We start from the raw sequence: 27,507 nt of genomic DNA on the forward strand, positions 1-27,507 counted from the left end.
CTAGGTCCTGCAGCCTGTAACCACCAGCACAGCTTTATAAACATCTCCTTCACAAGCTGTTATGTCTGCAGTCACCAAAGAGGCATTAAAACTGCACTTAGCCTCAATACAGTCTTACATACAGAGGATGGTAAAGCCTGAGTGTTGCGTAAGGCAGGTGCCCATAAATATTCTGTCAAAAGCAGACATTTTATTAGCGGGAGGAAGTTGCTCAGAGTAGATTCTAACATCAACTAAATCCACTCTGTTACCATAACAGGAAAAAGGAAGGTAAAAAGTCACATACACATTGACAAGCCGCTGCTTGATGCTTGCCTGTTGCTGCTGGTGCTGAGGAAAATTCTTCTCCTCAACAGATGAAGAGTCCTACGATGAATAAATCGGAGAAAGAATCGATTTATGGGATTTTCGATGAACTAGATGTCTCTGGTGAAATTTTAACCCACCCTTTCTGGGTGTTTATTGCGCCAAAGATGAGCTATTTCTCCAGATTTTATTCTGTGGATGATGCTCTGAATGTCCTCACATTCTGTATGGATAGGAGGGAGGCTCATTTCGTCGACAGCTCTGTGATTCTGCCGCCAAGAGGAACAAAAACTGAGAGTTGATTCACCGAAAGAAAACGTGACTACAGTTTTTAACCTGTTTACCTGCTGCATGTCTTGCATCTCGCTTTGCAGAGAGCGTAGGTTTGGAGGATCTCGACCATACAATGTCTGAGGACTGATGCACAGTCTGTCATACCTAGCAGGTGAAAATAAACAGCACTCAGGTAGCATGGATATAAAAAGTCTCCACACAGCTGTTTAAAGGCCAGGTTTGAAATATATACATTACAAAATAAACAAATAAGCCAAATATAAACCAAAACTAGATTGATTTTTGTAATCTTCTCCTACATTCTCCTGATCAGTTTGCAAGAAAGCAGAGATATAAAGAAAAGCATACCAGAGCTGGATTGTAAAGTTCACAAGTTGTTTGATCCATGAATCAACCAATGAATGTTTTGCAGAAATACCTGGATAGAACTTGATGTGAATGTTCATGTAACCTCATCAGCTCTGCCTGCACCCCCTATAACGTCACACCATGAACAATGATTATTCATGCATATTGTTTATGCTGATTACTGTACATTATTTCATACTGTGCACTCCTGATTACAGTGTTGACACAAACCTCGATAATATTATGGTTTTCCACATGAGAACTCTTCATCTTATCCATGAGAATGTCTTTCTACACAGGAACAAAAAAAGGTGTGGTTTTGGTGTGAAAAAAAAATATTGATCAAAGAACCAACCTTAGTCATTTCTCTGTCTTTAAGAGTCAGCATGACCAGAGTTTCTTGAAGTTCAGCCTGTCAATTTTTGAATGTTTGAGAACACAAAACCAGAGCGGAAAAACTAGTATTTCACATCCTACCCTCAACTCAGCATTGACTTTACGGAGTTTGTTGATGCCGTCTTCTGAACATGACTTTTCGAAGGAGAGTTTTTCATTCTATGGAGATGACATGTTATGGAAGGTTGACAGAAATCAAAAGTTGATTGCATCATCTTAGTTGAGACAAAACAGATATTTTTTAAAGTCCGGAATCAAAGTGCCACACACTTTGACATACTGTAATTTAAGGGGAAAATACAGTAAATTGTAAAATAAACTCTTTTCTTTTTTCTATTTCATCCAAGGTATCAATTGGACAGTCTGTCCAAAATGACACCTAAAACAAAATAGAAAGAAAAAAACTTAAGGAGGCTTTATTAAGACACTGTACAAAAAAAAAAAAAATACCATTACATCTGCGAAATATGAATGTAGACCGCGAAAAAGTAACTAGCAACATGAGGGGTTGTATTTTGATAAGAACATCTCTATTACCTTATCTTCAAGCCTCCTGATGTGAACCTTCAGGCATTCAACCTCCTTGCTCTGCAATAGACCAACAATTCAGAATTGACTTTTCTTTCATCCTGTTGGTCACTCAATTGTAGTAATTATGTTATGTGCATGAGGTACCAGTTTGGTGCAACTGGCTTGCATACGGGTGGCTCTTTCCTGAGCCTCTTTAAAGGCCCGCCGGGTCTCCTCCAGTTCCTCTGTTATGGATCGTGCTCGAACTGCTGACCTCTGGGAACTACTCATGACAAAAAAATGAAGAGTATATTACTGAGGTCTATTGGAGTATACATGATAAGATAACACTTCCTTCATTGTAGATCATAAGATATATTGTTTAACATGCTCCAATGAGATATTTTACCTGGCCAGCTTTGCTCTCAGTTCAGTGATCTCAAGGGTAAGCTGCAAGTTGACGTCTTCACATTGAGCCAGCGACCTCAACAGGCTGCTGTTCTGCTCGCTCAGCTTGCGGTGTGCTTGCTTCAGTTCGGACACTGTTGCCGACAAGTCTTTTCCGCCGCTTAAACCGAATGAGCAGTTTAGTGATGAAAAATCACAGAGCATCACTCAAAGAGAGATGAAAACAAACCAGGCACAATGTTGGCTGTCGGTGGGAGCAGGTTTTGTTGGAGTAGTTGAGAATTCCACACCTGAAAGAGCATCTGGTCAACTCATAACAATCATCATCATCATAATTATCACCATCATAACAATAATAATAATAAAAGTGGCCTACCATTTAAAGGCAGAACTGAAGCATCTGGATAAGATGCATCACCACTGTCCACTTCAACACTAAACAGCAAGAATAATCATCGTGGTAGTCAATGTAAAAATAAAATAAAATACCAACACATAGTTGAAGACTTTCTCTTTTTTAACTTAGTCGCACTGATGTGTACAGAGATGTTTCTGTCCACAGTTTGATTAGTATTGTCATCAAATATACAGTACACAGCAGTGGTTTGATCTCAATTTCATCTCTATTTGTAAGCCATTAATGAGATTTCAGATTTTCTTCCATATGGTTAATAATCAGCTTCTTTCACTACAATAATGTATTTTAATTATTTGTATTTTTTCATGTTATTATCCCAAACTACTCCAGTATAACACAGTTGTTATTGCATATTTGTATGATTTAATTAATAGATTGACTCTATAATTGTGAAGTGATTGCGGTCAAAATAATAAGTGGATAAAATCAGATAACTCACTACTGAAATATCAGACACAAAGTATATCATGCATCAGAATGCATTCCAAGACTTGTTGACAATTGACAGTATGTCAAATGCAATTGCTACATGATTCAATTTTTACCCATAGCAATATGTTGTACCTGTCCTGACTGCACTGGGCAATCCACTCCTTCATGGTCAGATGGAACATCTCTCTGCTCACAATAGGATCCTGACACTCAGGATCCAGCAGCTGCTTCAAGGATACCAGCCGACCATGCTGCTGACTTTGAGACGTCACCTTCTGCAGGTATTGTAAGATGGATGATGCTGACACCTCACCTGATGGGAGATTGACATATATGGATCTAATGGTGCACACTTTTTAGTGAGTGATTTACGATATTCATCTTTGATATCGCTCAACCCACCTGTGCTGGAAGTGTTACATGCATTGTACATGATGTCAAGGAGTTCATGTTCAGAAAATTCATGGGCCTCACTTGATTCCTCCAGCCTGTCCCTCATCCCATTGTCAGGAAACTCCCACACTAAACATTCACAGGAATGTTTATGTAAATAGTGTGTGGAGGTCAGATGTGGGCAGAAATGCTAAAAACTACTGAAATAAGAGTACGCAAAGAGTAGTGCTTACTTGAGATTAAGAATCAGGTAAATAAAGTCCCCTCAAATTACTTGGAGAAGAAATTGTACGTTTTTTTTCAGGTCAGGCCAAGGTATGTGTGCCTCTTCTGACTGCAAGTCACACTTGTCTCCTCCATTGTACTGCTCTGCTTCACATAAATTACTCTGAAAACTTTGCTCCAATGTGGGATAGTGATACTAGAGCCTTTGTGCAACACGTAACTCGTTAAGAACAGTACAGTACTCCTACGAGTTATTTAACTAAATGTAACGGTAAATATAGCAGAGTTTCTACCCATCTCTGCTAATGATGATGAATAAATTGTTGAAAGGATAAAGGTGTAGTCCATGCAACACTTACCATCATTGATGTCAGACATTGTGCAAATTGTCTGGATTCCCGTACAGCAAAGAGACGGACGGGCTGTCACATTTCTGCGTATGCTGTAATTGGAGTCAAGTAGAGAAACAGCTACCTATTTTTTCAGGTTGATTAATGAAATAATAAATCCTAATAAAATGATAAAAACAAAACAATGAATGGTAATATTAAATATAAATATAAAAGACCAAAAAATAAACCCACATTCTCAGTTCTTTAAGGGCGCTAAAAAGACTTCTTTACAACACAACATATGCTAATCTAACTCTCAGCACATCAATCTGGTTTGCGGTTAACAGGCAACCACACAGTTTAAAAAGATAATTCAACTGTAATGATAAATTCTTACTCCTCAATCCATGGCAGTTCCTCCGAAAGGGAAAACAATGCTTAAATATATATTATTGTCATTGTTATGAGGCTTGTCGTCTGATTAGTAAGAAGCCTACAAGATGCTCTTGTGCTTGCATGCACTTGACATCAAAACCAGCTGACACCCCCAGCGCTACACCCTCCATCAGCCCTCTTTGCCTCCTACCTCTCTGCTGATAAAATATGACTGTCTGTGACAATGGTGCATTTAATTGATTCGTATTTTAATTACCTGCTTGAGCATACCGTATACTGTACATGCGTTCTAAAACATGCACGCATATTCTAGTTGCGTTCTTCAAAATTGTATGTCCACTCTTGAATGTGGCTTGTGACAAATTCGAACTTTAGGTCGCGTGTTGTATCATTTTTAAAAGGTTTATTTGGGTTTAACGACTATAATTTGACAAAGTAGTAGAAACTAAGAAGATCTATCTTTTATCAAATGTCAAGAGTAAAATTAAAAAGTCATGTTGAATACACTATAAGTAAACGACGGATACTTGAAAGAATGTACTGCCTATCCCTGCCTCAAAAACATTAATGTACATATAGCACATACAGTACCAATTTGCATATTAATGTCACAACATCCAGTGGGTGGCGGTAATGCAGACAAGATGAGATTAAAAACAATAACGTGAAGAAGAATTTGTTAGCTCAAGGTCACGTGATTTTTTTTTTTTTTTTTTACTTGAATAAGGTTTTTGAATACTCCTTCACCAGCGAAAATATCATGTGAATAGGTCATAGATACTAAATACTAATTTCCCGAGTCTGCGTCAGTAAATCTGTAAAATCGTGAAAAAGAAGGAACCACAAAATCTTAGAATTTTTCCCCGACGAACACAGTTCTGGTTGGCACAATTTTCATGGTGGCTTCCGGTTTGAGGCATCAATTTACGATAAAGCTTATTGACTGCACTGGCTTTACGTTTCCTCTTTAACGGCAGTTGGGTTTTTCTTCATCCAAGATGTCTCGAGGGTCTATTGAGATCCCTCTGAGGGACACAGATGAGGTATATGTTTTTGATTTCTTGCCAATTTTTATACGACCGTTGTTGTGTGTTGCTAGCCTTGGGTGCTAAATATCGCTAACATCAGAACAATTGCTGCAAGCTGCATTAGTGACGTTATGACCAAATAAGCATTTCTGTATTTTAATATACATACGGAGGATGGTGTGCAAAGAATATAGTATGGATGATCAGGAGTTAAATATGCTAACAAAAATAGTATAAACAATTACTGTAATGGCTGTAATAGCTTTTTCTTATTTTTAAGTTTCTTCAAATTTACGCCGGTTTAATAAGGTAATGCATTAAGAAAAACGCCATAGCTGGGGTTACAAATTAATGTTATGTCAGGGTATGAACATTTGACCATAAACTACATTAACTACTTTACAAGAATAGAGGTTATACTACTACTGGAAGATTTCAACTGTCTTATTTGTGTCGTTTTCATCACATCAACTTGATTTGAATGGAACACGTTTTATCGTGCAGGTCATTGAGCTTGATTTTGACCAGCTTCCTGAAGGCGACGAGGTTATCAGTATCTTGAAGCAGGAACACACACAGCTGCACATATGGATTGCCTTGGCGGTAAGCTTGTATTAATTTTGTTACATAAAACTCCTCAAATAAGGTATCATCATTTGTAGCCTTTTACATAAATCAGTGAACGTTTTTATTATTATCATAACAAAACAACCTAATCTGATTTGAGGGAATGCTATTCCCATGGAAAGGCATAGAAGTGGACGTCCTTGAATCTATATTGATTGAGTCATGGCTCAAGTGTTGTGAAATTTGTTGTTCAGCTTCATTGCCTGGGAAGTGCAATTTGTGCAAAAATTCCTGAAACAATGAACTAATTTTAGAGAAACTTACCTGTTAAGGATTTTGTGCATTTTAGGTTCTTCCTAAATTTACAGCAAAAAACTGTTGGAAAAAATATGTATTGCATTACCAAAACAATAACACTACTTTGTTTTCCTCCCTTAGCTGGAGTATTACAAGCAGGGCAAAACAGAGGACTTTGTCAAACTCCTCGAGGCGGCTCGTATTGACGGGAACTTGGACTACAGCGACCACGAGAAAGATCAAATGACATGTCTGGACACCCTTGCAGCCTACTATGTGCAGCAGGCGCGCAAAGAGAAGAACAAAGATGCCAAAAAAGAGCTCATCACCCAGGCCACACTTTTGTACACAATGGCAGACAAGATCATTATGTATGATCAGGTGAGTGCAAGATCTTTTGGCAGATGATAACAAAACGGTTTCTATCAAACACATACAACTCTTTGTTACATTCAGAACCATTTGTTGGGAAGAGCTTGCTTTTGCCTGTTGGAAGGAGACAAGATGGACCAGGCTGACGCTCAGTTCCAATTTGTCCTGAACCAGTCCACCAATAACATCCCTGCTTTACTTGGCAAGTCTATGAAATTGAGCAATTTAGATGTACAGGTGTTTGTGACAGTTTTTAAGCATGGTTAAGACCTTATAAATTATAGCAGTGATTCTCAGCATCATATCTTATGACACTTTTCTAGATAGTCAAAGAGGCTTTGCAGTAGATACAATATTCAAGCACTCACACATTCATGCACCAGTGGTTGTAAAATACATTGTGTAGCCACAATTGCCCTGCAGGTTGGCGGAGGCATGGCTGCCATATTGTGCCTATGGCCCCTCCGACCAACCATTGAAGGCAAGGTGAGTGAAATATTTTTCCCAGGGACACAACAACGCATTAATCCGACAGAGTGTGAGTCAGACAGACAACCCTTCCGTTGCTGGGTGACCTGCTCTACCGCCTGACCCATGGCTGGCCCTGCCAATTTTAGGCAGAGCCCAGTATCATGCAGATGAAATTCCGATAAATGTTTCATTTAAAAACTTTACAATGAACAAAATATTGATTCGTTTTGGTACCGTAAAATTTATGACAACAATGATATGGATTTGCAGCATAACATTTTGTTTTACAATACTTTGCCCTTCAGTAATTTTTTTTTTAACTTAACAACAAAGAAAAATATCCAAGTACAAAAACATGAAGAAAATAATTAACTGATTAATATATCTAGTTTGGATTTTTCTTATGTTTTCTTATCTCTAGGAGAGTGTACAATCTCACGTTAATCGCATAATGGAAAAGCAACGATAACGTTGATGCTTTGAGAAAAAGTAAACAAAAAGTCAACTAATAATATGAGGTTTAAAGGTTATTTTACTGTCATTATACCTGCACAAGTACGAGGCAACAAAATTTCACTTCACAGGCTCGAACCGTCCAAAAAAAACACTCCAAGACTATGTGCAACAGAAGGAGACAAGACGGAAAGGCGCCCCGAGAACTTATATGAGGAAAGTAAAACATGGGGGATAAAGGAGTAAATAAAAAAAATCAATACTCGGGCCACCCCTTGCGCATGCCACATAGACATCGCAATGAATTAAAAAAAAAACAACGCTTGTTCTCCAATCCAGCCGCACCCAGCTAGACAATTTTGCGATAAAATATCCTTCTGTATGATAATGAAGCAGCTTGGTTATAGATTTGATCAAATGGTGACCCCTCATTGACTGAATTTTAACACTCCCCCTTTTTGTCGTTTAACAGGTAAGGCGTGCATCTCCTTCAATAAAAAAGATTACAGAGGATCACTGGCATATTATAAAAAGGCTCTGCGCACAAATCCCGGTTGTCCAGGTAGAGTTTTAAAGCTGGTGATTTCACATTGTTTTACTGTCATGCACAGATGACATGATGTATCTCATTGTTTTGTATGTGATCAGCTGAGGTAAGGCTGGGCATGGGCCACTGCTTCGTCAAGCTTAATAAACTGGAGAAAGCTCGCTTAGCATTTGGGCGCGCCCTGGAGCTCAACCCCAAATGCGTGGGAGCCCTCGTTGGCTTGGCCGTACTGGAGCTCAACAACAAGGAGGCCGACTCCATCAAGAACGGAGTGCAGCTGCTGTCGCGAGCCTACACCATCGACCCCAGCAACCCCATGGTGCTCAACCACCTGGCCAATCACTTCTTCTTCAAAAAGGTAGCCGCGCGCATCGGAAACGCTCAGCTCCACTCCGTTTTGACTGTTGTCACATCGTTTTATTTTGCTTTCAGGACTACAGCAAAGTGCAGCATCTGGCGCTCCATGCTTTCCACAACACGGAAGTAGAGGCCATGCAGGCGGAGAGCTGCTACCAGTTGGCTCGATCTTTTCACGTGCAGGTAGTTTTTCTCCTTTACTATTTTTTGCCTTGATTTCACCTTTGCAGACAACCAAGACCTGCACGACTGTGAATCTTTACAGACATACATATCCGTATTTTCTTCTTCCCTGACCTTAGGAGGACTATGACCAAGCCTTCCAGTATTACTACCAGGCCACACAGTTTGCCTCGTCCACTTTCGTGTTGCCGTTCTTTGGCCTTGGGCAGATGTATGTGTATCGACGAGACAAAGAGAATGCCGCCCAGTGCTTCGAAAAGGTTTTAAAGGCCTACCCCAACAACTATGAAACCATTAAAATTCTGGGCTCCCTATATGCGACGTCTGACGACCAGGAAAAGAGAGACATTGCCAAAGTATGTGTCATAAATACCTATCGATAATGTCATGCATTTATTGTTTGTGTTCTCTAGACTGTTATCCTTTGTAAAAAAAAAAAAAAAAACACACAAAAAAACACCTTGTGGTCATTCTTGTTGTTACAATAAATCTTCATCTTTTCTACTAGGGTCATCTGAAGAAGGTCACCGAGCAGTACCCTGATGACGTAGAAGCCTGGATCGAATTGGCTCAGATCCTGGAGCAGACCGATATCCAAGGCGCACTGTCAGCGTACGGCACAGCTACCCGCATCCTTCAGGAGAAGGTGCAGGCGGATGTGCCCCCAGAGATCCTCAACAACCTGGGGGCGCTTCACTTCCGATTGGGCAACCTGGAAGAGGCCAAGGTAGAGGACGGCAAACTATTACTTTACTATGCTATGCTACGTTACGTTGTACCGTACTGTATTGTACTGCTTCTTTCAGCAGTTGTAAGTCAAGGTATCTTTACAAAGATAAATCTAAACATTAATTGGGTTTCCTTTTCCAGAAATACTTCTTGGCGTCTCTGGATCGTGCCAAAGCTGAGGGTGAGCACGACGAGCACTACTACAATGCCATTTCTGTCACTACCTCCTACAACTTAGCGCGTCTGTACGAGGCCATGTGTGAATTCCACGAGGCGGAAAAGCTCTATAAGAACATCCTGCGGGAGCATCCCAACTATGTGGACTGTAAGCACACTAAATATACAACTATGCATCACATAGCTGGAGTATGACAAAAACGGACTGTGCTGCATTTGGTTTTTGACTTCCAGGCTATTTGCGACTCGGTGCGATGGCACGTGACAAAGGCAATTTCTATGAAGCTTCTGATTGGTTCAAAGAGGCCCTGCAGATTAATCAGGTATGTCTAACTTAAAATATCTGGTAAGTTTCCATGGGTAGCTGTAACCAGAAGGCTTTTCCTTATGGGTTAGGACTTTATAAATTTGGATTCAAACATAATTTTAAACATTTTGTTTAGTTATAAACTGTTTTTCAGTGCTCTTTCTCACATCATTACTGTGCCATTATCATTTATGTTTTTCTAGACTCTCGTAAACATTCTGCGTTACTGTTTGTTGCAGGATCACCCAGATGCCTGGTCCCTCATAGGGAACCTTCACTTGGCCAAACAGGAGTGGGGGCCGGGTCAAAAGAAGTTTGAGCGTATTTTGAAGCAGCCATCCACGCAGAATGACACCTACTCCATGTTGGCCCTGGGCAATGTGTGGCTGCAAACCCTCCACCAGCCCACCAGAGATCGGGAGAAGGTGCAGTCACAGATATTGGTTCGCTAATGTTGCAAGCGTATTATCCTGAAAAACCTGTGGAACAGTTTGGACTGTGGTTGTTAAAACCCATGGTAGGTTTTGACGTCGACCAACTTTGGATGCTGAAATGCAGCACCCTACCTTGGCCCTATCTTGTATTAAAGAGGAACTACTGCAATTCGCATTTTTAGCGATTTGATACACAAAAATGTCCTAGCAGGAAGTATTTCATTTAATCGGGCAACAGAAATGATCACCACAGCTTCTGATCAGGAACTACACTATATACTATTTATCCTACCCATCTACAGTAAATATAAATGTATGTGTTGGATTTCCTTTACCACTATCAACGTACTCATCAAAACACAAATCACACACAGGGACCTTCACTGCTTCACAGTGAGTCGGATAATCATACTCTCCTCTTATCCATGCCTCCCTCCCTCCAAATTCGCTTATCCTCACTTGGGTCGCTTGCTCGCTGGTGCGTATCCTAGCTGTCTCCAGGCAGTAGGCGGGGATACCCTGTACTGGTTGCCAGCCAATTGCAGTTCACACAGGGAAAAACAACCATTCACGCATCCAATCATACCTTAAGAAAATTTAGAGTGTCCAATACACCTGCCGTGCATGTTTTTGGAGTGCGGGAAGAAGCCAAGGTTACTGGAGAGAACCAACGAGCTGGAATTGAACTCAGGGCTTTGAACTGTAACTGCAGACATGCTTTTTTTTTCACAGTTCTTCCTCTGTGGAAGTTTGTTTTGTTCTGACATTTCTTGTTAATGTTTTTGTATATGCAGGAAAAGAGACACCAGGATCGTGCCTTGGCTATTTACAAACAAGTGCTACGAAATGATGCCAAGAACCTCTACGCAGCCAATGGAATCGGTGTGTAGTGCTTCCAATCTGACATGTATTAAAAAAAAAAAAAAAAAAAAGTGTTTAATGTCTATCTTAATAAAGAGCGATAATGTGTGTGCAGGTGCCGTGCTCGCCCATAAGGGTTATTTCAGAGAAGCTCGAGACGTGTTTGCACAGGTGAGGGAGGCCACGGCCGACATCAGCGACGTGTGGTTGAATCTGGCTCACATCTACGTCGAGCAGAAGCAGTACATCAGCGCAGTGCAGATGGTAAGAAGCATACTTTTTGACAGCTTTTGTATGCATATCAATGAGTCCACTAAATGGTGGCTTTCCGCTGTCCAGTACGAAAACTGCCTAAAGAAGTTTTACAAACACCAAAACACGGAGGTCTTGCTCTACTTGGCTCGAGCACTCTTTAAATGTGGGAAACTCCAGGAGTGCAAACAGATGCTGCTCAAGGTAAAATCAGACATTGTTCTCAAGCCGTAACTTAGATGTCTGCAAACTATTTAGCCCTAACTTATGGAATGTTTTTGTTGTTGTTGTTTTTTTAAATACGTTCATTCAAATTTGTTCCATGGCTATATTATGGTACTTTACACAAACAAATTAATGACATTATTAAAAAGAATGTAAATCATTCAGGTTTTCATCACGTTTTTTTTTTTTTTTCCTGTACTTAAATGGACTGCTCTGGTCTTCATAGCTGTCCTAATATTGGTTGTTCTTTGTAGTTGTTCCGTGAGTATTGTTATATTTTTTTCTCTCTATGTTGACAACTATTACACATGCTATCTATTACATTGTTTTTTATGATTAATAAGCTAAACTGTGCTTTTGAAAGTAAAGCTGTGGTGGTTTTAAATATACAGTGTGTAATTCTTTTAAGTTGAGTTTGACTTATCTTTAACTGGGAGTTGCGTATTCAGCTTGAAGTCTTGAAGGAATTGTTTACTACAGTATTTACCAAAATTGATTTTGGTTCAATGCAAATCCCTTATCCAAACTCAACTGTCAAAAATTAGATTTTATTGTGACTTTCTGCCTGAAAAAATATGTCTTTTTTCTTTTAAGATAACAACTTTTAAGTTAGAACAAATGCTCTTTTCCTTCATGTGGACATCACTACATACTCTGTTCTTGAAAAAAGAAAAAACAACAAAACAGATGTGAAAGAGAACCTGTGCCATATGTTTTGCAATCAGGCACGCCACGTGGCACCCAACGACACCGTCCTTATGTTCAATGTGGCCCTGGTGCTTCAGCGGCTTGCCACTCTGGTGCTCAAGGATGAGAAGAGTAACCTGAAGGCTGTTCTGAGCTCCGTCAAAGAGTTGGAACTAGCTCACAGGTATCATCAGTCACTCTCCATTCAGGGGAGATTGGTGAAATCGCTTACAAAGTGATCATTCCAATTAGGCTGTCCTGCACGTTCCTCACTTTGTTGTCCTCTATCAGGTATTTCAGTTACCTGAGCAAAGCTGGAGACAAGATGAGATTTGACCTTGCACACGCAGCTTCGGAAGCCAGGTACAATTCCTTTTATCCCCTCTCTCTTTTTAGTCGTCAAACGGTATGACCTCTATTTTATTGGTGTTTATTGTTAATATTACCACAAATGACTCAACTTACTGGAGGCACGGCAAGAGATAACAGAAGCACAAAGAAAATTGGATATCTTTTTTTTTTAAGTTTACTGTTACCCTCAATATAAAATGATAATTATGACTCGTGTGTTTAAAATAACCACATACGTTTTGCCTCAGGAATTTTTAAGCTTTGTAAAACTACAGTATATAGTGAAGCGAACAATTAGCATTAGTTTCACTGTAGTAACCCTTCAAGCAACAAATATTAAAACATATGATGCAGCAACATAGGTAGATAAGCAATATACAGGAACAAAATTCACATATATTCTTCATTCAATGCAAAGAAGGACTAATAATGCTGTGGTATATTGAGCTTAAGAAATGTGCAGAAACTGATTTTTATACATTCTATAAAAATGTTCTATTTAATGGGCTTCACAGTATGTTTCTATAGACTGCAATCAAACACACACACACAGTACACATCGTTGTGGTATGTTGTTCAGTTCTCATTTCCACATTGTTTTAGAAAATGTCTTGAAGTTGATTCGCTTGCATTGCTCGTGCTTTGGGTGGATTGTCAGAATCCTGTTAGATTGGATTCTGCTTGTGTCATAATTTGACCGTGTGCATTGTGGGACGGCAGGCAGTGCTCCGACCTGCTGAGTCAAGCTCAGTACCACGTGGCGCGCGCGAGAAAGCAGGACGAGGAGGAGAAAGAACTTCGGGCCAAACAAGAACAGGAGCGCGACCTGCTACGCCAACAACTGATGAAGGAGCAGGTATGTGAATCAGGGCAACAGTTTGACTTTTGGAGTCGTACTCTGCTGACACTGCGCTCTTTGAAAAACAAAAACTGTTCAGGAGGAGAAGAAGAGCCGAGAGGCTGAAGAGCAGAAGAAGCTGCTGGAGCAGAGAGCTCTGTATGTGGAGAAGACCAAGAATCTACTCACCTTTGCGGAGGGCGTCTCCAAGGAGAAGAAGAAGGGAGGAGGTGGAGGTGGAGGACGTGTGAGTGATGCACACGCACGCACGCACGCACACACACACACACACACCTTTAAAAGTATGTGTGCTGGCTGAGGCAGTGCTTAAATTCCTGTGTGGATCTTTTCTCTCCATGCTTGTAATGACATAAAACTTAATTCTGTTGGCCGACTCGTGTTTATTTTTTCTTATTAACAACACGTGTGACTGTAGCAAAAATAATAACACTCTTTTTATCCACTGTTCCCAGCGCAAGAAGGGAGGCGACATGGACGAGTTTGTCAACGATGACTCTGACGAAGATCTGCCTGTGAAGAAGAAGAAGAAAAAGGCAGCCAGCGGAAGCGACCAGGACGAGGGCGAGGACGGAGAGAAGAAAGTGCGCCGCAAGAGGAAGAAGTGAGTGCGCTACCGTCATCTAGATACTGGAAGTGGTTCTCAAATGGGGGTACATGCAAGCTCTTCAGAAAAGATGAGATTTTAACAGGGTTTCTGTAAGTATCAGCAAATCTCATTTACTGCTGTGAAAGGAACAGTACAGCTTCCTTTTCAAATTCAAAGCTAATTAAGTGGAACATGAAGCAACTTATTGCCTGTGACTGTGAGTCCTTTGCAAAATGTCTGAAGTCTTTATTTTGTTAAGTTTTCTATAGATATATTTACATTGTCTTTAATGACACAATTCTATATGGCAGACAAAGTTCCAAAGTTTCATGTTTTGCGCTGGTTGGAGGGTACTTGGCTGAAAAATATACGTCACAAAAGGTACGCAATTGAAAAAAAAAGTTGAGAACCACTGATTTAGTTGTGATTCTCAAACTAGAGCCCCTGAATTAAATACTGAGAGAATACATATATTTAGTTGATTTCAGTTGTACAGTATGTAATGTTTTTAAGTGCCTTCACAGTTTTTTGTAGTTTTTTTTTTTTCAAACATTTATATACCGTAGGTACAATTTAAATGAGTGTTGCTGAGTTTTGATTTGTATTGCTGCAGAGCTCCAAGAGAAGATGACAGTGATGATGAGGAACAAGGAGAGCAACCAAAGAAGCAGCGCAAAACCAAGGAACGCAAAAAGGCTGAAAAGGTATCATTTTACTGATCGGCTTTACAGTATATGAGCACACCTAATTTCTTTACGATAGCTTTTAACACTTTATTTATGTTTTATTACAAGGCAGAACCGATTTATTTAAAAAAAAATATATATATATATATGTCTTTCGGTTCTGTAAACACAAAACAAGCTAATTGGTAATTTGCAAATGTTTTGCTTACAATTCATATCTTTATTATTGTGAACTTTGATTGAGCAAAAAAATTTTTTGTTGTTGTTTTTTTTAAGTTGTTTGGACAATTACTCGTTTATTCAAACTGTATTCTGCCAAATCAACATTGTCCTAGAAATAACGTCATCAGTCAGGCCCCCCAAATGAAATCAGTCAGTCGGAGCATGGAAATGCTGCTGTAACATTGAGCTTAGCATGCAGCGAACAAGCCATCATCCAATAGGCCACACCCCTCAAATGAACGGCGACAACTCGATTTGTTGTTGTGACTTGCAGCTTATCGTACAGTGTTTCCTTTTGAGAGAATCATTTCTATACAGTTTATTTTCTCCTGATTTTATGCAATATTGATACAGTGAATCACCAAGTGTGTTTTGCTGACTCCCTCTAGTGGAACAATGACGAACCACTAAGTACTTTTCCTGTGCAATTTACATAACTGTTTGCATTCAACGTTTTAAATTAAAAAAAAAAAAAAAAGTTTCTATAGTCCTGAGTTGATGGTGAAACAGTGTAATATTCTAGGTTCTGCTGTCTCGACCAGTTTGTTTTCTTGGCGGTAGTTAAGTCAAATGTATTAATGTGGCCCTTAATCTCGAAAGAATCTCCAGTGTAAATAAATTTGACAACCACTAGACTAATAAAACGAGTGAATAAAGTTGAATCTAATGCGGCAGTCAAAGGCCAAGACCGTTTTTCAAATTGATCAACGTCTTTAACTCTGATGTCTATTTTTCAGATTCAACCTGAGCGTCTCCCGCCTTCTCTCAAAGGAAAGATCAAGTCAAAGGCAATTATCTCGTCCTCTGAGTCGTCAGACGAGGATGGCCTAAAAATTGCGGAGGACAGGTAAAAGCCGAGCGGATTGAACGATGGACGCAAAAGTCTCACAAGTTCACTTCGCTTTTCTCCTGCCTAGGAACCAAAGGGACAGCGGTTCCGGATCCGACGACGATGACGACGACGACCACAGGAAGCGCATCGTATCGGAAAGCGACTCTGACGTCGGGAGGAAGCGCTCCGACAGCGAGGCGGGCAGCCCTCGCGGGAGGAACCGCTCCGGCAGCTCGGCGGGCAGCCCCCAGCGCTCGGCGGGCAGCCCCCAGCGCTCGGCGGGCAGCCCCCAGCGATCGGCGGGCTCCGACGACGACTCCGGCAGCGACCGTCCTGTGAAGAGGAGGGCGCAGCGGCAGTCTGACTCGGACCAGTCCGACAACGAGAGCAAGAGGTCGGGATCGGATGACGAGTCCCGGCCCGGTTCGCCCGTCGCGGCTTCCGAGCGAGAATCGGAGCCGGGTTCGGACAACGAGGGCTCCCGTCGCCGCTCCGACAACGGGTCGGGACCCGAGGCCTCCAACAATGATGACAGTGATTAAGTTTTGATAGACTTGCCTCATTTATGCCCATACGCAAAATTATTTTTTGTCCAAGCACAATTACTCTTTTGTTTTTAAAAGTCCAAAAATGTTTTGAGTAGCTGTATTTTGCATCACCGTAAAGACAAAGGACAATAAAAAAGTGACTTTTACATTTCCACTACTGTTTTTATTAGTCTATTACCCATTTGATATATTCAAATACATCAACATAAAACACAGAAAAAGTACCACTGGGAAAAATGCTTTGAAAGACAATCAACACCGTCAGTTTGAAGACCTCTGTAGCTAGTGTATGATGTTCACTTTGCCCAAATTCTTTAGTCGCAGTTGCAAGCTCTGTTGTCATGACCTCATCCCAAGAAAACGGTCCTGGCAACTAGAACATGTTAGCGGTGCATTCTTCCTCAAACACATCTACGTTCTATCAGTTTATTTCTTGTTGGTATTCGCATTTTTGCTCTGCCTGGGACATATTTTACATCTTAACGGGAAAATAATTTCAGATGCCACTTATCGAGGGCACCACTAATTCTGTCCAAGCAACAGACAAAAACAAGCACCCGTGAAATGTACTTTATTCAAGGTTGATCTGTAGATGCCCACTCAAACCGTTACTTATGTTACATCGCCACCTGGAAAGAGAGCAGGTGGCCCACATGCAAGATTAAAAAGACCACTTTAAAACCCCGGATGATATGGCAAACTGGAAACTAAGCTTTGGCTGTCTTGTTATGATCAAACACTTTCAAGTATAGTCAGATACAGAGGTATATTCATAAAAAGTGATAAATTAAAAAAGGCAACATTTATTTTACAGCACATTAATGTTCACACTCCAAATACTTGATTAAAAAAAAAAAATCCTGCCATCAAAAGTGATTTTGCAAGCATCAAATATAGATAAACATCCTGTTGAAGCAAAAACAAAGCTCATTGGTTAAGAGGAAAAACAAAATACAAATGGCAACCTACTGGAGCTCCCGTTATCACTTGCGCCACTGACATACAAAATGGCCACCTGGTGTCAAATTCAACAAGATCATGATCGGAGAGCTTCCAGACAGCTGTCACTCACCCCTCAAAAAACAAAAACTATGCGATTTAGTAGATTGTTCTTAATATCAAAATTAAGAAAGTGTATGATAATATTGCAACGACTCATGATGTGCAGCAAAGTGCATCTAAAAACAGATAAAAATGAGTCTCTTTACAATGCATGTACTCATTTGTAAACAGCAGCACATGATGACTGCAACCTGATCACGGAACCGTGTATATGCTCTCTGAAAGACCTCCCGTTAATGCTAAACGCAAATCAATTCCAAAACATACTTTGACAAATTACATGTTGAAATAAAGAGAACTATAACATGTTGATGCTGGTTTAAGTTATTAGTAACAGTGGCGTTGTTGACTTGAGGCCAAGTAGTTAAAACAGGAATCAAATTCCAACATTAGGGTGGTGGTGGTGGTGGTGGTGGTGGGGGGGTTAGTAATCTTCATCCTCAGACTCCTCATCTTCAGCGGTCTCTAGCCAGGTGAGCCACTGGTTCACCTGCATTGGGAAAAAAGAAAAAACAACTATTTTTAACGCGTATAGACGGGCAACTATTATTTGCCAACTAAAGGGCAATCAATTTAATCTTTAAGTTAGTTTGGACTTACAGTAGGGTTTTTTTTTTTAGGTCTTTAAAATAAATTCATCCAAAATCATTTGAATTCCTGTAGCAAAAAACTAACCGGGATTAAACTGTGCAGCCATACTTGTTGCCCATCAAAAATTTCTCATTTACATGTACATATGTACAATTTCTGTCATATGAACTGCGTTGAAGTGAAGGGGTGAAGCTATTTTTAGTCTGACAGCCTTGTCTATATTAAAAAAAAAAAAAAAAAAAACTCTCTCTAGTCACCATCTATAGGTAATAGGTAAGGTGCTCAAATTGGTGACAGGAACGTACGTGAAACAAGGCTTTCCCTTTTCCGGGATACTCTTGGGTGACGTCTTCTTTCCATGTCAGGAAGGCTTCTTCTTCAATGATTTCCATGTCGTAAAAGTAGGCAAAGAAGCGCAGCAGCATGCCTGGAAGTAGAAAGCAAGGTTAGCATTTGGGACAGAGGGAGCGCGCGTGTGGGGTTGGTCACCTTTGGGGAAGTGTTTAGCGTTACAGTGGACCTGCAGCGCATACAGCGCGCCCACTTGCAAGTCAACGTGATCGTGTAGGAACTTCTGCATGACCGGCTTGAAGGACAGCAGCAGCTGCTTCTCCTCATCCAGCTGCTCCTTGCTCGGCGCCGCCAGCTGCTCTTCGTCGTCATCCGGGTTGATCTCATAGGCGATGTACTGCAAGAAACTAGCAGACAAACAAACCCGAAGAAAGGTGAGCGGGGCTAAGACCAAGTAGGACGGACGTGTGAAGGAAATTGCGGTCTACCTAGTTGTGAGGATGTTGATGAAGCCTTTGTCTGTGTGGAGTTTGGGAGAGATGTTGTCTTTGATCCACTTGTAGATGGACTGCGGGGACGGGTCCACTTTGATCTGCTTCAGAAGCTCCTTCTCCAGCTTCATTAGTGGGAATAGAAAGCTCAGGCCTTTGCCCTCCAGAATCTCCAGCATTCGGTCCTTGTTCTGGTCCATTTCTACAGATGTGAGAAGAACGCGATCAAAGCGCCACTCCGTCCCAGCACAACGTGGAACTTTGCTTTAAAAGTTGATCAATTCTGGACTGCGATGCAGTTTTACTGCGCCATACTGAAGTGATTTGGATGAGAAAATCATTAGCGCCTCCAATAAGGGGCGACGCTTTACCACGACACTGTCATCTTTGAGCACGCCCATGCACAACAAGAAAGGCAGGTGCCTTCTTCAGGCTTTATTTGCATGGGTCTCAAAGCAGTACAACTATCTTGGTTTTCCTTTTCAACTTTGTAATCAAGGCACAGATTACTTACTGTTTCAACGATTTGTTCATGACGAAGATTTCTTTGCTAACAAAAATTCATTCCACAGATTGGCCAGCATTCCTAATCCACGCCAAATTAGTCTAACGAATAAAGAGGAGAGGCGCGTCGGTCATACCGGGCAGCATCTTCTGCATGTTGACTTTGCTCTTTTGGAAAACATCGGCAAGCCACTCCCGATCCTTGAGCTTAGCCACCTGTTGCAGACAGAGCAGGAAGAGCGGGAAATGGGCGCCGTTCTCCAGCTGGTGGGCCAAATCCGTCATGCTGATTAAATCGGCAACGTGAGCCCGGGCCGCAAACTGGGCCAGGTATGACTTCACCAGCGGGACTTCTTCTTCGATCTTGGGACACTGGTGCAGGACACTGAAGAAGGCCTGTTGAGAGAGTCGGCACTTTTAAAACCTCATTGTATAAGCGTGGCAGTGGCTATGGAAAGTAGTCATCCCCTTCGAAACTTTTGGATTTTCGAAAATGGTTGCAATGCCACAAAGCTGTGAGAAACTTAGGAGGGATCTGAAAACATTATAGCATGACTCTAAAAACTGAATTCACAATGAAACTTTTTTTAGTTTAATATTTTGGGCCTTAATGTTTTAAAGACTTATTGTTATGACAGCTACGCTAATTCCTTTTTAGCCCTTTTATGTATGTTTGCATTATACTAGTATTAGGGCAAAAGGACTTAAGTTCAGCAAATGCATGGTTGGGGCGAATATATGGGCAAGATTGATGCTCTTCTGGCATAGGCTATTTGTCTTGTCTGATCTGTGTGTTCTAAGGCAGTTGTTGCATAAAGGTTCATAAATGACTATGAGCCTGCTTTGCATTCTATGTGAACATTAAGCGAGTGCAGTTGTTTACCAAATTTGATGGTTCAAGTAAACATTCTGGCAGTTAAATTTACATTTTATTCTTCTTTGCTATTTTCCATGGGCCTGTTTGTAGGGTTTTGAGTTTGTGAATTAGACTAGCAGACTTCTAAAACAAAAAACATAAACTCTCTTGTGTCCGTTTTACATTTAAGTCAAACCAGAAGAGCAAAAAAGCTTATATTTGGAGAATTGTGAGGAGTCATCTACCTCCCTCAACATGGTCATATTGAATTCCCATTTTACGCAAACGCATTTCTGTTTTTCTCCTCATGTGGGTGTAGTACATACACTTCAAAATCCAGTCCTCAAGGGCAATTGCCCAGCACGTTTTCAATTTTTCTCAATCAACACGACTCGTACGATTGCTGATGAGGTCATCGTTTGAATCAGGTGTGTTGCAGAGAGAAACAGACAGGATAGGGGCTCTGGAGGACTGAAGTTTGATGTCTGTGTCAGACATAACCTCCACAACAAACAAAAGGTCACATGGTCAACTTTACACTCACCTGCAGAAGGTTCTCACTTGTGACGAGGCCCTCTGTGCAGAGATCGTGAATCAAGGTGCTCACGAGTTCCTTATCGTCATCTGAACGACTGAGCGAGGACACCACAATCTTGTTCATCATCTCAGAATAAAAGTGTTTCGGAGCCTTCATCTCTTTGACAGCGGCCAGAGCCTCACTGACATTCTTCCTGTTCATATAATCTGCAACAAGCGTCTCCTAAAAGCACCACAATAGCAAATATGTTAAACTACATTTAATAAACGAGCAGCAGTACATGGCTGTGAAAAGAAAGAACATTACCGTCATTTTGTGCAGCTCTTCCTTAGTCGGAGGTAGTTTTTTGTTGGACTTTGCAGGCTTTTCCTGAATTGGTGGCGGATTGGTTTTAAGACCAAGCTGTGGGGACTACAAAGAACAAAAATTATTCACAATTCAAGTTTTGTAAAGGATTTTTTTTTAAACCAATATTCATGTATTTTTACCTGTCCCATTAAGGAACCTTGGGCACTTGGCGGCATCATTGTCATCTGTGGCTGCAGCTTTGGCACTTTTTTGTTTAAAATGAATGACTGAGCTGGCCTCAGGCTGATCTAAAGGCATAACAACAACAGTTAAAACCATCACAATCTTTTATTGCCAAAATGAAAGCAGTCATAAGGTTAACTAAATTCACAATACGTAGAATATTGGGACAGTCTTTCCACAATCTTAAGATAAGGCCCAAGTACCTCATCGACATTGAGCTTCCCTTTCTTGCTAAAGCGTGGGCCCATATCCTTAGACTGCATCTGAACAGAGCCATTCTGCTTATGAATGAAAACTGGCGAACTCAGACCCTGTGAGACATATTCAGGGTTAAATGGTGGCGGAATCAAAAGGAGGAAAGCAAGATGAATTCACACAGCCGCAATCACCTGCATCGGCTTGATAAAAGGTTTGCTTCCAGTATCAAACTGGGGCTGATGCGAGCTGTTGTTCATCCCAATGTGGCCATTGAAAATTGGGTTGGAGCGATGGCGGCCCAATGTTGGAGAGTAATGATCCTGGATAACTCCAGGTCCTGTTCCAATACCAATTCCTACACAAATTATGAAGAAAAAAAAAGGCTATTGTAAGTGTGCTGGGTGTGGCAATGTGGGTCATGGGGACAAGTGCAATGTGGCATACCAGGCATTTGTCCAAACATATCAGCCAGACCGCCAAGCCCTTCTTTGTCAAACCTGACCCTGCTCTGTAGGAAAGAGTTGTCCAAGAACGTATTATCCATGAAAAAGTCAGACCTCGAGCAATCAGACTGCGGTGGAATGAACACGCCCAAGTCCTGCAGAGCACATTAAGACAGAATCAGGTCATAAGGACGAGTGAGAGGAAAACGGCTAAAAAAAAAAAAAAAAGAGCACGGGTATGAAATTCAAAATCTACCTTTACGGCATCCTGGCGAACTTGACTGATGGTCTTCGGTCCATTGTCAAAATACGCTTTACGAGGCACCCAGTTGTTCTCCCGAAGCTCAACTGTGTTCTGCAACAGGAAGCGAATCCTTGCAGGTAACTCCTTGTTGTTGTTTAAGGCCTGCATGCGGTCAAAGTACTGATTCATCAGGGACTAGAGGAGGAAGAAAGATGCTTTGTTAGATAAAGTGCTGAGCTTTAAAAAGGATTGCTTGGGCATGGCAATGTTTCCTACAAAACCCACCCTAGCCTTCTCATGATCAAGCTTGGGTCCCACGGTCTTCATTATCTGACAGAGGCATTCCAGGTCTTCCCCCATATCCTTAATTTGGACTCTCTTCTTCTTTTCCAGAAGCTTGAAGCAGAAAAATGCATGTTAGGAAATTTCACATTCAGGATGCCAATTTGTTTGACTGTGCTGTGGTCCCTTGACTTAATATTTTATCTTATTCAGTCAATTGTGAACAATTGTGAACACACTCATGTCTCAAATCATCTTTCCCCACTTAAATGAATGGAAATGTCATTACTGCATGCCAAGTCCCAACTCAATGTAATTTATTGTATTTTTTTATAAGACAAATGACACTGGCATATTGCAGTTTAGTGTGAGTTTTGTTAGTCTGAGGAATGTGGCCAAACAGCTACTTGTCGAAAGTGGCTGCTACCATATAATTTTTTCCTCATTAAAAAAACAACACACACACACACACACACACACACACACACACACACACACACACACAAATAACCAGAAAATCGAGATCGAGAAACAATAAGTAAAAGTACCACGGTACAGTTCCCGAAATGAACCTACTGTTTTGATGCATTTATGGAGTATGGATTCATGGATAAGGTGGAGTTTCCCAAGTTCTCCAATAAATTTGATGTTGCCAAGCATTTTAATCTTGGCAATAGCACGCTGTTCCTCCTCCTCGGAGGTGAGAGGGCAATCTTGTTTGTCAAAGACTACAGAGGGACAAGAGCAACAAAGTTAAATGGGATCTGGACCCAAAAACATGACAGTATAAATGAAATACTCGCTAGACACCTTCAACATTTCTGGCACGATTTTCAAACTCATCTTGAAGCTTGGATATGAGTAGCCTCCTGAAGGTCTGTAAGAAAAAAGAAGAAAAAAAATATCTTTTGAGTAGCAAAAAAAGGCCACTTTAAACAAAAAAAAAAAAAAATGTGAATGCTTTCTTATGAAAAGATTTTAGCATTTACCGTATTCTGCTTTTTTGTTGTGGGATTTTCTGTTGCTGGATCTTCAAAGTTTGGTGCGTCTTCTGCCAGGCGTAGACATAGCTGAGCATATAACTGGCTGTACTTGGGCTCTTCAAGGGCTTTGTCCACAATCTACAAAAAGCAAACACAACCACCACGGACACACATAATGAACAGAAGCCTTGATATGCTAGACAAAAGGATGCAAAAATTGTAGAAACAACTGACCAACAAGATGATTCCTTTCAGGACAAGCTTTGAATCCACACCAACATTGAGGAGCTCCAGGCACAGTTTGTCAAACTTCTCAGGTGTCAGCTTATTAAGGATGCTATATAAAACAGGGACACGCAATCAACCAGCATCTTAATACAAGGCAAAGGTAGCAATAGTCCTGAACTGTGAACCAAAACTCACCCTCTCACTTTTCGGAAGATTGCATCATGTTGCCCTTTCTCAGCAGAGACGCTGACTTCTCGTCTAGTGCTACGCGAAGGTATCCATTTCTGAGCGGCAGAACCTGGGGGCTTCCCCAGGAACTCGCTATAATGGACAAAATAAATGAATGTTGCAGCAAATTTACAGCAAAACACAACCATGTGTCACTTTATTGGTTACAATGCAATTTGATAGCTTCATAAGTCAACTCAAGGTGGTTAATGTCATGTGTTCAGTAGCCCATTTTAGCATACAGTAGTTACGGTATAAAATAGTTGTTGAATGTGTAAGATTGCAGCTGCTAAAAATATGCTACTGTATCATTGGAGTCAATAAGTTAGTGGACAATCCATACCTCCATTTGTGCACATTGTGACTTTTAGGCCATCAGATTTATTAATAAACCTAATATTTTATTAAAAATTAAAATAAAACAATCACCTTTTGCTTTCAGCCTTGGGAAAGTGCTGAGGTGCACCCCCGCTTGCTCCCCCTACTCTGTGATGCAAAAGAAAAAGAAAGCATGTTGAAACGAGAAAAGGCATATGCTATTTCTTGTCATGTTTTTGGAGCGGTTCTAATGCAAGTACCAAGCAACTGGTCACAAGATATTATCAATACCTGAAATGAGAAGGAACCCCTGGTGCAACAACACTCTCCACTTTGGCGGCTTGACTACAAATATTTGGAAAAGAATTGTGTTCTAGGAAGGAATCGGGGAAAAGCAACCTACAAAAGAGAAAAACCCTCTTACAAAACAAGCACACATTTAGACTTCGACAATTGAAATGTCAACTTAAAACCAAATAAACAGTTCAATACCTTTATAACCGGCTTTGAATACTCAAAACAGCATTTTTTGACATCTTTATTGTACATCTACTAGTCTGCTCTTTGTCATTATTAGAACAATTTGGGGCGACCACTTAGAGCACAATGGCATGTTACTAAGCCATTTCTATACTGATTCTACAGGTGTTTTTTTAAAAAAAAAAAAAAAAAACTAAAACATTTTGACATTGGGTATCTCAAAAATCATCAAGGATTTAAAAACACATCTGACATACCCTGAAAGCATTTCATCTCAAGTGTTACAAAAAATGTTTAATATAAGCAGTGCCGGTCGTACATCAAGCTGATGTTCTGATTCAGGCCAAACGTGTTCCAGCATTGCCCTGTAGATTATTTCACCTTGCAACAGCTTGTTATCAGGGCCTTCATTTCATCCATATCTTATACAACTTTGATTAGTTTATTGTAAAACTGTACGAGTTTCATCTTACAATCATTCATAGTTCAGTAGATATGAGGAACTTGATATGTGTCCAGGACTTCTGGAACATCCTGTCTGTCTCTGACCCTGTGTCTGTCCCCACTAATACAACCAGCACACATAGATGTCTTATTACTATGCCAAAGACATCCAACATTTTGAGAAAAAAAAGAACTCTAAGTTGATACAAAGGACATTATTATTAAATTGAATAATTAAAACAAGTCTTCCAGGCATTTAGGTCTTATAAGAAAAAAAGTGATAAAGTGTAGTAGTAGGTCTAATAATGTGACAAAAACGTTCTCAACAATGAGGATCAAACTGCTGCGTGGGTGGAATTCATTTTAAGAGTCTGGTCGGAATAACAAAAGATCAATATTTTTGACTGGTTCTGGTTCTAGACAAATGAAGTTTGTTGCTAGGAAAAAATGATAATGAAAACAACTAGCTACTACGATGTGCATCACTTTATGTTTATCACAATCTGATGTCACAAGTAGCACAGTTGTGTACCCGTGCAACTTCGCCCTAGTAGTGCGGCTGACGACCTTAAACCGACTAAGACGGGGATATAATATTTAACTACTATTCAATTGGCTTTTCACACTCGCTCCAAGTCCATAATAAAGTATAAACGTTTAATAAAGGACGGTTGAACACGTGACTACTCCACGTGCCGGGAGAAGGGGGGGGGGGGGGGGGGCAGATTCTTTGGTGGCGTACACACGGGCGGCGCTAACCTGGCACGAGGCATTAGCTTAGCAAACATCGACGTCTCAATTCGCTTTCACAACGAGGTCCGAGACGCGTAGGCTGAATACGTCATTCAATGGAAAATTCCTTGTGATAAAGTAAAGTCGATTAAATTGCCTCTGTCACAGAACATTCATAGCTAAAGCAGGGCCGGAGCTACGTCTAGTGTTTTGGGCAATCCGAATACATGTATCGAAATCATTAGGATTCTCAAACATTTTGTTTAGAGGTAATGTTCATCGTCCGCTTTTGCTGGTTAATGTATGTATACATATATATATATTTAAAAAAAAGTGTTGAAGGACCATTTGGACGTTAATGGGTAATTGACCCCAGTACTATTTCCAGATTCTTCTTACTGGATTCATTAAAAAAAAAAAAAAAAAAAGCGAGCGAGAGAAACAACAAAGGAAGAAGCGTGAGAAAAGGAGCCCAGGATCTGTTTTTCCTCAAGTCTTTGTTAAGAAACCGGATGTTAGCACACGGCTGCATACTGGTCCAGAAAGGGCCGTTAAAGACGCCACGGTCAGACATTCACTACTGTAAATCAATGTCATTTCAAAAGCGATTCTTTGTTCTGTTAACGTCAACTAAGGACGAAAACAATCAAAAGAAAGCCGCAAAGTAGGTCAATTAGCTAACATTAGCTAAGACGTGAAACGTCGAAAACGCTTACCTTTTACAAAAAGAACGTCAGCGTAACTGTTCTCTTTTCGACAAGTTATGAGAAATCTAGGCGACGATTTGGAAAAGTGGATGGTAAATCTGTCGTAGTTGACACCAGAAAGCTTCGCTTTCCAAAAAAAAAATAAAAAAAAATTAAGAGGGCGGCCTAGTCGTAGAAGCTTGCGGCGACAGTGAAGAAAGACTGCTGACTGGCTGTGTGCGTCACGCGGGAGGTAGGCGCTTTTTGAATGGGGGATGTGTGAGACGTCACCGCCTGCCCGGTGACGTCACGTACTCACTGAGCGTTTCGCAATTCACCTCCATTTGCAGAACTGCTTTATTTTACCGTTTAAGAAACAGCCATAAACCCAAACCAACCCTTATCTTCTCATCTTAACAACGAGTCAGAACAAATTATAGGCATGGCCTATTGTGAATCCAATATTTAAATGCTAGGTTTGAGTACTTTGGATGTCAACAATATTTTGCTGATGAGTCATAATTATATTCTGGAAAATTAATGTGCACCCTGTTACAGCTCAAAAGAATAAAGCCACCTGAATAGCATCAGCGACAATGTCATCCTTTCCTTGTCCTTTTCTAGTAACTGCTAATCCTCACAAGGTTCATGGGTGTGCTGGAGCCTATCCCAGCTGTTTTGGGTCAGTAGGTGGGGTACACCTAACTGTTTGCCAATAAATTGCAAAGCACATAAGGATGAACAACCATTTGCACTCTAAATCACACCTAAGAATTAGAGTCTCAGACATCCCTATAATATATGTTTTTGGAATGTGGGAGGAAAGCAGAGTACCCAGAAAAAAACAGGCATGGGGAGAACATGCAAACCATACACAGCCGGAAGCGA

General features: G+C 40.7%; 3 protein-coding genes across 3 annotated transcripts; 1 reads left to right on the forward strand and 2 right to left on the reverse strand.

Moving 5' to 3' along the window:
• LOC148424815 (inositol 1,4,5-triphosphate receptor associated 2-like) lies at positions 1-4,108 on the reverse strand. Its single transcript, XM_088413196.1, has 14 exons — positions 4,090-4,108; positions 3,515-3,634; positions 3,245-3,425; positions 2,264-2,422; positions 2,020-2,137; positions 1,882-1,932; positions 1,426-1,503; positions 1,304-1,360; positions 1,180-1,239; positions 1,019-1,074; positions 651-744; positions 447-575; positions 123-366; positions 1-65 (listed from the first exon to the last, which is right to left on the reverse strand). Exons 1-14 carry the CDS (start codon positions 4,106-4,108, stop codon positions 1-3), a joined length of 1,431 nt encoding a protein of 476 aa, XP_088269322.1.
• A 1,244-nt stretch (positions 4,109-5,352) lies between these two features.
• On the forward strand, positions 5,353-16,635 carry ctr9 (CTR9 component of Paf1/RNA polymerase II complex). The gene is made up of 23 exons (XM_088412220.1): positions 5,353-5,501; positions 5,991-6,089; positions 6,492-6,731; positions 6,807-6,924; positions 8,119-8,208; positions 8,295-8,551; positions 8,626-8,733; positions 8,853-9,089; positions 9,242-9,460; positions 9,604-9,787; positions 9,874-9,962; positions 10,186-10,371; positions 11,175-11,262; positions 11,357-11,505; positions 11,581-11,697; positions 12,444-12,589; positions 12,697-12,768; positions 13,477-13,612; positions 13,695-13,841; positions 14,068-14,216; positions 14,815-14,905; positions 15,847-15,956; positions 16,027-16,635. The coding sequence occupies exons 1-23, from the start codon at positions 5,457-5,459 to the stop codon at positions 16,481-16,483; spliced, it is 3,534 nt and encodes a 1,177-aa protein (XP_088268346.1). The 5' UTR covers positions 5,353-5,456; the 3' UTR covers positions 16,484-16,635.
• Positions 16,636-17,044: 409 nt separating this feature from the next.
• Positions 17,045-25,025, reverse strand: eif4g2a (eukaryotic translation initiation factor 4, gamma 2a). Its single transcript, XM_088413197.1, has 21 exons — positions 25,015-25,025; positions 24,569-24,676; positions 24,389-24,445; positions 23,927-24,052; positions 23,738-23,840; positions 23,510-23,641; positions 23,331-23,397; positions 23,097-23,248; positions 22,524-22,634; positions 22,251-22,433; positions 21,996-22,149; positions 21,743-21,906; positions 21,557-21,664; positions 21,311-21,418; positions 21,129-21,233; positions 20,829-21,044; positions 19,566-19,824; positions 18,922-19,126; positions 18,632-18,840; positions 18,448-18,569; positions 17,045-18,041 (listed from the first exon to the last, which is right to left on the reverse strand). The coding sequence occupies exons 1-21, from the start codon at positions 25,023-25,025 to the stop codon at positions 17,976-17,978; spliced, it is 2,766 nt and encodes a 921-aa protein (XP_088269323.1). The 3' UTR covers positions 17,045-17,975.
• Positions 25,026-27,507: the final 2,482 nt, after the last annotated feature.

This window comes from Hippichthys cyanospilos, chromosome 4, assembly GCF_059441005.1.
Source record: "Hippichthys cyanospilos isolate Australia breed blue-spotted pipefish chromosome 4, RoL_Hcya_1.0, whole genome shotgun sequence".
NCBI lineage: Eukaryota > Metazoa > Chordata > Actinopteri > Syngnathiformes > Syngnathidae > Hippichthys > Hippichthys cyanospilos.